This window comes from Neurospora tetrasperma (assembly GCF_000213175.1).
Source record: "Neurospora tetrasperma FGSC 2508 unplaced genomic scaffold NEUTE1scaffold_2, whole genome shotgun sequence".
In the NCBI taxonomy this organism is placed as follows: Eukaryota; Fungi; Ascomycota; class Sordariomycetes; order Sordariales; family Sordariaceae; genus Neurospora; species Neurospora tetrasperma.
In genome coordinates, this window is record NW_009799100.1 from 5,085,265 (window position 1) to 5,096,003 (window position 10,739).

The following is a 10,739-nucleotide window of genomic DNA, read 5'->3' on the forward strand; positions in this document are numbered from 1 at the left end:
GCTAAATCTGGTTGTCGAATGCACAACAGTGATTATCGCGATGGATTTTCATGTTCTGAGCGGTCTTATATGTATACCCGCATGTTGGGCAAAAAAACATTGGTGTAGCCGGGGGCGGCCGTCCCTCCGCGACGGCCACCCGTACCGTATGAATATAAGATTTTCTTCGATAAGCATTTATTTGCGCCTGGGTATTCCATCCCGGCATCTCGGGACACAATTCACACAAAAGTATTTGTGATTGAGCTGGAATAGCCGGCATGTCCGGGTGGTGCTTGCTTATGTGTTTTTTTAGATCCGGAAGGGGAAAGGCGAATAAGAAAAGAAAACGAAGAACAAAAGAAAAGAACGAAAGAACATATCCCAGTTTGCAACGCAGTCTGCTTCTCCTTTGCCCCGAAATCTCACCAGGTATCTTCATCTGGCATACAGCAGTCTTCACCCTGCAGTCTCTTTTTATCATCATAACCTCTTCCCGTACTGTAGCCCTGTCCAGGTAATCTTTGCGTCCCATTACCAGATCCTGTAGTTGCACGCAATCCACCTGAAGTACCATCTACTTAAGAGGCCCATCCATCCAGGTAAACCTTCGCTTGGTGGGTAAGTTCTCCCCTCACCTCAGATGGTATTCCTGCTGGCGCGAATGCCGCCGTCGCCGTCTTGAACCCCTCCCTCCTCTTGTGAGTCATCCAGCTGCTCTATTGCTTGCAACTGGCCGAGCAGATTTCCTTCGAATCGGTGATGCCTTCTCTGGAGAGGCTGCCTTGGATGAAGTATGTATTTGCCCCCTGTGCAAGTGCACACAGAAATGCAAAATCATGTCATGGCTCGGATGAGATCCACCCACACGGGTAAATACTGTAGCGGATCCAAGATCGGTGCTACCCCGTCCAATTCTTCACCTTGCAAATCTGCCCTTACGATATCCTCCATAATCACGTCGTCCATCGCTTCAAGATCCATCAATTCGTAATTCCATCGCTCATCCTCCTCGTCATACCTTAGCCAATCCCAGTGTTCCACCGGTATTGTATCAAGTGCGAAACCTCCGTGCTCCATCAGTACCCAACACACTTATCGATGATCTTGGGAGCCTGCTTGATTAGCCAGCTCAAAAAATCCTGTAAACGGAAGTGTTCAGTGTCCGTATACCGAAGTAGTACCTTCAGGCATTCCACTGACCCCTTGGAGATAGCGTGTTCCAGATGTATGCGACCATGAGAGTCCGTACTCTCAACGTCAGCACCTGCTTTGCAGAGTACATCGACCATGTGCTGATTATTGAAGTCCAAAGCAACCTCCAGTGGCGTCTGATCGCGTCCATTCCTTTCTTCAGTTTTAGCCCCCTTTCTCAGGAGTTTATTGACCCAGTATTCCTCTGCCCCTCTCACAGCCAGACACAGCAGAGTTTCACCGTCGTCTTCCTGATTTCTGATATCAGGACACTGTTGGACGAGCACTTGAGCAACATCCGTGTGACCCAGAGCCTCTGCCCAAGCTAAGGGCTTGAGTAATCCATGCTTGTCCTGAGGCTCGATAGTCGCACCATTGTTGAGAAGGAGCTTCACGAGAGAAGCATGCCCATGGAAAACCGCGCAGAAGAGCGCGGTCTCTCCTTGCTCATTTACCGCATTGATCTCGACACCCTTCTGGAGAAAGAGTTCGGCCAGATGAGAATCCCCCTTCCACGCTGCCATCATTAGCATAGTATCTCCATCAACATTTGTTGCGAAAGTGTCGGCCCCCTTGTCGATAAGTAGCTCAACAAGATGAAAATTCCCTCTGTCTGCTGCCGCTAGCAATGGCGTATACCCATTAGACTCCGCAGCCTCGATATTGGCACCATTTTGCAGAAGCAGCTTAACCAAATGAGTATTCCCTCGGTATGCTGCCGCCAGCAATGGTGTACACCTATTCGAATCCGCTGCCTCAATATCGGCACCCCTTCGCAGAAGTAGCTCAACCAAATGAGTATTCCCTTTGTACACTGCCATTAACAATGGCGTATACCCATCTAAACCCGCAGCCTCGATATTAGCACCACTTTGCAGAAGTATTTCAGCCACATGAGTATATCCTCTGTCTGTTGCCGCTAGCAATGGTGTATGCCCTTCTAAGCTCACAGCCTCGATATTAGCACCTTTTTCCAGGAGAAGCTTAACCATATTGCTTAGCTCCCTATCAGCTGCCACTAATAGTGGAGTCTCTCCGTAGACGTCCCGAGCCTCGATATCGGCACCTTTCTCCAGGAGAAGCTTAACCATATCGCTTTCCTCCTCATGAATCGCTAGTAGTAGTGGAGTGTCTTCGTCGTTGTCCCGATTCTCAATGTTAGCACCACAGCTTAACAACATCTCAGCAATACGGCAATTGCCAAGTTTCGCGGCCAATGCTAATGGGGTATGACCAATGCCATCCTGCAACTCAATGTCCACAGCTATCTGGGCTGAGATCGAGATGCACTCCTTAGCCAAGTCGTGGGTCTCTGCTTTGAGATCATAATCCAGGGACTCGACACGGGAAATATCAACCGAAGAATCTCCAGAGATGTTGAGATCCACACCATTCTCAGTTCCAAGAAACATTTCGACAAGTTGTTCATGTCCGATTTTGACAGCTTCATGGAGCGCGGACGACTTATCGATACCAAGCCTTCGATTTGGATCGGCTCCAGACTTCCACAAAATCATTGCTGTCCCCAGGTGCCCTTTGTGAGCTGTAGCAAAGAGGGGTGTGACTTTGCCTCTCGTCCGAGGTAAATCACCCAAACTCTCCAGCTTGGCACCCCTTTTTAATAGGAAATCGACAAGTTGCTCGTGGCCACGTTCAGCTGCTGTGACTAGCAACTGGCAATCTCCCTTAGAATTTGCGATCTCAGCTCCTTTCTTGAGCAGATCTTCAACCATCGACACATCAACCTCGAAGTTGCCGTATGTATCTTCGCAAAGGGCTTCAAGAACTGAACTTCCACCCAGTACGCGAACCTGCGCTCCCTTGCGAAGGAGAATCCGGGCCATAGTCATGTCTCCCTTTCTTAAGGCTATGTAGAGTGGTGTCTTTTGCTCATATAGGGCGTTCAGATCCTCACTTCTTTCGGGAAGTGCTTCTGCAGCTTTGTGAAGGCCATACTTCACAGCCAAGAGAAATGCTGATCGGGGTGGATATTCGTAATATCTCCCCCAGGTCTCAAACAACCAACTATACTTGTTTAACCCAACAAAATCAGCCTGAGCTGCAGCCTCCATGGCCTCTTTACACTGCAAGAATCCAAGAAGAAGCTCGGAGGCCTCAGAAGAAAGACGAGCATGCTCGACCCAGTACTTCGCAGCATACAAACAAAGCGAGTATTTTGAGATCCGCTCAAGATACTGGTCTTCGAGAGTGCAAGGCCCGCTCTTGAAGATGGAGTACATGAGGTAGGTGACACAAACTTCCGTGATCGTGTTATGCGGGTTTATGCTCCAGGACAGTTTGAAGTGGCGCTGTTCCAGATATTTTTGCGTAGTGTAATGGACCAGGCGGACTTCTTGGGTTTTATCGTCAACGATTGCCAGTCCAGCGCAAATTGACACATCCAGGCTGGCAACGAGATTGTCTTCATCCAACTCGTTGCTACCAACCTCAACAGCAAGGGCATGCCTGAGTTCGTCTGTCGAAAGAGGTCGTTTTGCGTGCGTGATCCAGAGAAGAATTTGCATTGCATGGTCCCGAAAGCCTAGTTCTTGCTTGTCGATTCGCGCCATGGTTTCGCCATAGGCTTTGTCGAGTCGTTCCTCTACCGAAAGCTTCTTTGATGCATTGTCCTGATGCTGCATTCCTTGCAATATATCACGCACTTCTTTGGGGGTAGACTTGTCTCTGAGTGAGTCCATATATAACTGCGCCAAAAGGAACCTGGGGCAAAGTGATGAGCATGATGCTAGACGTAAGGCCATAATGAAAACTTACATTCCGCGGGCGGCTTGTGATATCGTATCTTTCACCTCTTGCTGGAGAACCTCGTTGGCACGGAGCGGTGATGATACTGGCATTTTTGAAAAGCGACCGTCCACGTATCTCCCCAGGTCATCCTGGTTAGCAGATATCTCTACTTTGGCAGCATCGTCGAAGAATTGGTTAATGTCTGTGAGAAATGGTCTTGAAGTGATGAATAGCTTAAGATTTGAGGAAGACTGTCCAAGATTTCGAAGTCCGTCCACAAAAGCATTTCGATGGTCTTCATCATCGAGCAATTCGTCAAATGCGTCGACAACAACATAGACTCGAGTAAAGTTCTTGATGACGTCCTTCAATGCCTGAGTTACTTCCTGAAGAGATGGTCTGGTGGACTTGGATGTGTGTTTCGCATGCAGTGCTCCAACACCAGGCGACAAAGATTCCTTTGAGAGGCACAACTGCTTTGTGAGACTGGAAAGAAGTTTGAGGGCTGTCTGTTCGCCCTGGCGTCTGTAATCACAGTATATATAAGCAGCCTCGGTTTCGCCGGCCAGAGAATGGGAAATATTCGTTAAATCTTCAATGACGATGGAAGACAGTATTGTTTTCCCAGCCCCTGGGATGCCTTCACAGAACAGTACCTTCCGGTCCTCATCTCTCCATGTTTGGTACTCGGCCGAATTGAGGAATCACGTACCGGTGCCTCTTTGTTGCTTATCCCGATAAAGGCTGTGTTGTGACCCAAGGTTTATCGGTGTGAGCCAGTCCAGTACATCCAGATCTTCTCGCCGCTGCAGTCCGCGTTTAAGGTAGTTTACATTCTCCGCCGTCTCCACAACCTTCTGCTTGACTAGGAAAGATGTTAGATGTGAAAGTAAAGTGTAAATCATAGATGTAAAGCAATCGTGTCTCTGCACGAAGATGTAAACCAGTGATATTATGAGAGAAGGAAGGAGCAATTCAGGAGAGATGGTGCCATTAATTATGCAAATCCCAGGTTTCTCGATTGATGATGGAGATATCAGTGGAGGATTGGAGTACGAATACAGCAGCGAGGGTTACTTGTCAGTATTCAAAGTATATCCGCTTGAATGGGGAAAGAAGGCGTCTTGAGTCTTGACGAGTATTGTAGCCAAAAAAACGTTCAACACGAACGGTAGAACCGACCTTCTTTGATGATATCACATGCTGCTCGCTCTCCATTCACTTCCACCGGTTGCACCACGTGTAGAAGCTCCTTAGCATAGGCAGCCGCAACAGCGGCGGCATGTCTCTGCCATCTCTTGTTTTTATGCGAGTCCGCATAATCACAAATTCCCCGTATGACTAGACATGGGAAGTTGTTCATCAACCCAGTGTAACGAACCGTTACAAGCACAGGAGTATATCGCTGGGATGAATAATAAGCAACGGTAGTAGTAGCTAAAAGGTACTGATCGATTGTAGAAGCTATTGCTTGCTGAAGAACCCAGTATGCCAGGAAGCCCGGGAGGGCTTCCTTATATATCAGGTCTTTAGCCGGACCCGTGGACCCGAGTTTCCCCCTCGGGTCCCGGTTTGGACCCGGCCTTTAAGACCGGTCCTTCGGGTCCTGTCTTCGGGTCCTACCTTATTGGTTAGTTTTATTTAAATATATAATTGGATTGTAATACAATGCCCCCTCTCCTATAGCTTTATTCTAAACGCTACAATATAACCCTATAATATATAATAAGGGAATTGCGGAGGTTGGGTGCCAACCGGTTGTTAGTTGTAACCTTATTGTTTATCGTTCCCAACGCTTCCTCCCTTTCCTACTTCCTTTAATTTTAATAATCCTATATTACCCAATTTCTTTTTATCCTAATAAATTTTCTTTTCTATTAATTCTTATACTTATTATTATAATTCGATTCTATATTTCTCGTTCCTAACGTTCTATTTAGAAAGGGGCGGTGGTTAAAGCGTTAGTAATTTTAATCGAAAGTTCCGGAGAGCCCGCTAAAATGCTTTCTAGTAATTATTATTGTTATAGCCGAATTTATATTGTAGATTTATTAAAATCGAGTGTGTATAGCGAATATATCTATTGTAAAGTTGTTTATAATAGTTAGAACGTTACTAAGCGTTGTAAGTATTATATTATTTAGATAGTAGAATTGTTATTAATATTTATAATTTATAATTTTATAAAAGAGGCGAAATATTTAGAGGAGGAGGAGGAACGATTATTAAGGAATTTAGTCGAAATTTAATTAAAATTATTATATATTAAAGAGTAGAAGTATTATTTCTAAAAGAGGTAAAAGGAAATATTTAATCGAGGAATAGCGGAATTGGTAAAGGAGTTAGGGGATATTAATCCGCTTATTTCTAACGAGCTAATTTCCTTTATTACTTTAGGAGAACCCGAAGTTAATTACCTCCGTCCTATTCTATTACCGATTAATTTTAATACGTAAGTTTGGGAATAAGGGTTAGAATTTCCGTTAATTAGGAATAATTAGGGAATCGTCGGTAAAAATTCTCAATCTTATTTTTTAAATTAAGAAAGTTCTTTATTAGTTCCTAAATATTGCTTTTATAATTATAGCCTTACTATTTAATTTAGTATTCGATTTCTCCCGTATTAGCGTTTAATTTTGAGTCTAGGATTACTTTTATTAAAAATTTATTTCTATCGTTCTATATCTCTATTTACTTATTAATTCTAATGTTCTTTAATATTAATTCTAATAATAAGATATAGAATATAGGCTATTACCTTATACCTTTTAGGAATTTTAATCGGTAATTATTCGTATTAATTTTTTCTATTACTTTAAAAGGTCCTAACTTTTTATAGTCGAATTTATCGTTTGGTCGTTTAGTTTTAATATTTCGTTAGAGAAGGTAAACCTAATCTCCCCTTCTAAAGGTTAGTGCTAATAACCTTATATAGTTGTAATAGCGGTTTATACAATCCTTAACGAATATAAGTTCGTTTTTAAGGGTTTCGTATATTTTAATTAGCCTTTCTACCCGGATATATACCCGTAGGACAATTAATTCTAAGTCCTAATTACGTTAGGAATTTATTTTATATTTATAATTTGTAAAGAAGGGTATAATTTTTGTAATTTCTATTTTAGAATTATTATAAAATATTTATACCGTTAGTAGTAATTCAGCCTAATTATCCTATTTGTAATTTATATATACCCGGAGGTATATTTTTAGGATTTAATTTATTTATTTAATTTGCCCGTCTATTCTTACGTAGTATATAGTAAATATTTTATATTTAATTCCTAATTTATTTATAAGGCTTACTAATATTTTAATAAGAAGAATTTATCTTTATTAGTAATTAGCTCCTTCGGCTATTTATAATTGGAAGTAATATATTTTATAAAGATGTACTCTAATTGTTCTACGTTAGTATCTTCCCTAAATAGGAGGAAATATAAGAATTTTATAAATCGGTTAATAACGACCAAGATATTATTGTACTTAATTCCTATAGTTAGGTCGTAGGATATAGGTAATTTTATAATAAAGTCTATAGTTACTAATTACTATAGTACTTCTAATACCGGGAGTAGTTCCAATAAACTATATAGTTTATATTAATTAGCTTTAATTTTATAATAAGTTTCGCATTCTTATAGTACTTCCATAATAATTTCCTTTATTCCCGAGAACCTAAATAATTATTATACTTTAGTAAAGGTACGTATAATTCTTATATAACCCCCTTCTTCTAATAATTAATAAATATCTTTTACTAATTTCTTTTAGAGAAAAGGAGGTACCTAAAGCTTACTTTTATATAATTAGGGTTCTATAAAAGTAATAAAGTATACCTTAATTTCTTTATTATTAATTTTATATTATATTTCGGTAATTCGTTAGATTTAATTATTTAGGTCTACTCTAGCGATATTATAAACGTCGGGGTTATTGTCCGAATTTTATAGTAATAGTCTATATTGTAAGGAATCGTCCTTATTAATTTAGAATAATATAGGGGAAATAATAGGATTATCTTTTATTTTAAGGTTCTCTCTTTTATTTAAGGCGTCGGCTCTTGTATTTTCAAACCCCTTTCGGTAATAAATATTAAAATTGAATTATAATAGGAATTTTAATTATTAGGTTTATTATTAATTAAATTCTTTAATTATTATAAAATACGTTAGATTTTTATAGTTGGAATAGATTTTAACTTTATACTTTATACTATTCAATTATAGTTTCTATTCTTTAAAAGCCTAAATAATAAATATAAGCTCTTTATTGTAAATTAGGTAATTAAATTCAAATCCTTAGAATACTTTAAAATAAAACGTAATAAAGTATAACCTCTCTTATTCGTTATACTAACTAAATTAACCTCCTATTACCTAATTAGATATATTAGTTTCAATTTTGAATTCTTTATTTAAATTTAGGAGTACGAAGATTAAATTACTTAGGATTATTCGTTTTAGAGTATTAAAGGTGCTATTATATTCTTTCAATTATATAAATAGAATATTTTTTTTAATTAAATTGTTAAATAGTTTAATTATACTTCCAAATTCCTTAATAAAGCGTCTATAGAAATTAACAAACTCTAAAAATCCTCGAACGCTAATTATTAATATAAGTGCTGGCTATTCGGCGATATCCTTAATTTTTATTAGGTCTATACGGATTTACCTGGGTAAAATACAATATCCTAAAAAATCAACCTACCGGACGTAGAATTCGCTTTTTTTAGGGTTAACGGATAAACCAATTTTTTCTAAAGTAGTAAGGACCTTATATATATATTTCTAGTATTATTCTTCGTTTTTAGAAAATACAATAATATCGTCGATATAGGCTATTACGAATTTATTTACAAATTATTTAAATATAGTATCGATTTATAATTAGAAAGAAGCAGGTACATTTATTAATCCTTAGGGTATAATATAATATTTATAGTACCCTAAGGGTATTCTAAATACGGTTTTCCATTCTTCTACCTTCTTTATACGTATTTAAAAAAAAGCTAATATTAAATCGAATTTAGAAAAGATAGTAGCCTTTCCTAATCGATCTCGTATTTCTTAGATTAATAGTAATAAGTATCGATTTTTAATAGTATTGTTATTAAAATACCGGTAATTAATAACAAAGTATAACTCTCTATTTTTCTTTAGTATAAAGAATATAGGGGAGCTATAAAGTAATTAAGATTTTCGAATATATTCTAACTTTAATTTCTCGTTTATATATTCTTTAAGCGCCTTTATTTATATAGTATTTAATTAATAGATCTTTTAGTACTTAGGTTTAATACCTTCCTTTAAAGGTATTTCGTAGTCCTATAGACCGTATTCTAATAAAATATATTTAAACGATCTTTAGAAGATTTTATATCTTTAATATTAGAGAAGAATATTTTTAAACTTATTTTAGTCCTTATCTAGGGGTAGTTCTAAAAGTAGTAATTCCTCCTCAATATTATTAATAAATATAATTATTTTTAATAGTTCTAATAGTATAGTTTCGTATAACGAAGGGTACTAATCCTTTCTATTAGTAATTAAGACTTTTATATTAGGAATTTTTAATACTATTTTCCTATCTCTAATCTAATTAATATTCTAATTAATATTTGGATTATACTTTTTAAATTAGGGTTTTTCTAATATAGTATTATATTTACCGATAAGTATAATATTAAAAACAATCTCTTATTCGTCTCTATTTATTATAATTTTTAATAGGGTCATTTCTTATAGTATTTAACCCTATTCGTAACTAGGGCTCTTTCCCTCGAATATATATATTCTATATAGTCTTTTCTTATAAACCTATAGAATCTTCTAACCGTTTATAATTATTCGTATAATAAAATTAATTAATAATTTTAAATCGATTATAGCTATAGCAATTCCTTTAAACGGCTACGTTTAGTCTATCTAAACCTAATAAATCGAATCCTCATCCCAATTTACTTCGAGGACTTATAGCGGGTTAGCTACTTACAGTCTTCTCACAAAGAGTTATTACTATTTCCCTATCTTCTACGACCGCCTCGAGCGCAATGTTTCTTCGGGGGCTTAGGGCCGCTAATTACCTTATTAGTACTAGAAAATACTATTACAATTTCCTCCTTCCTAAGAATTGGGTATAGTTATTAATAGTAGTACCCTTTCTCTTTTAAAATTTATTTAAAGTACTATTACTAAACCTTATCAATTATATAAACAGTATAATTAATTTAATAACAATCTTAGTATTAAATATACAAGGATTCTATATATTTTTAAGGATATTCTTCCTTTAATAAAAGCTTTATAAAACGACCGCCCTTCTTTCTATTTTAAGTACGAATATCCTATAAGTTTATAGAATCTTTATAATACATTCCTCTAATAGGAATAGGGACACCGTTTTCCTAAACGTATTATAAGAAATAATTGTATTCTATTTTATAAAATAAATATTATAAATAAATATCGTATAGGTATTGAATCTAAGTAATCTTTCTATAAGAAGGGTATTTAGGGTAAATTTACAGGTAGTCTCCAATTTATAATTCCTAGGGTTAATTACAAATAGTATAGATATTTATATTGAAAGTAATTACTCTAATTAATTAGAATATCTATTTTAGGGGGTAAATTTTAACGAATTTATTTTTACTAAAGGGGCCCGTATAGTATTCGGTCTAAAGTTACCGGTTATACTTCTCATCCAATCCAAACTTATAAATCTATTTAGTATCCCTTATAATTTTTTTTTTAAATCCTTAGAATAATACTTAAATAAATATAATAAATTCTTTTAATTGTTTATTAGATTCG

The 10,739-nt window shown here is 37.1% G+C and overlaps 1 protein-coding gene across 1 annotated transcript; it reads right to left on the reverse strand.

Moving 5' to 3' along the window:
• Positions 1 to 618: 618 nt before the first annotated feature.
• Positions 619 to 5,284, reverse strand: NEUTE1DRAFT_109326 (uncharacterized protein; the record flags this gene model as incomplete). Its single annotated transcript, XM_009851756.1, has 8 exons — positions 619 to 759; positions 922 to 1,000; positions 1,075 to 1,121; positions 1,164 to 1,326; positions 2,353 to 3,894; positions 3,949 to 4,513; positions 4,634 to 4,786; positions 5,104 to 5,284. 8 exons carry the CDS (start codon positions 5,282 to 5,284, stop codon positions 619 to 621), a joined length of 2,871 nt encoding a protein of 956 aa, XP_009850058.1.
• Positions 5,285 to 10,739: the final 5,455 nt, after the last annotated feature.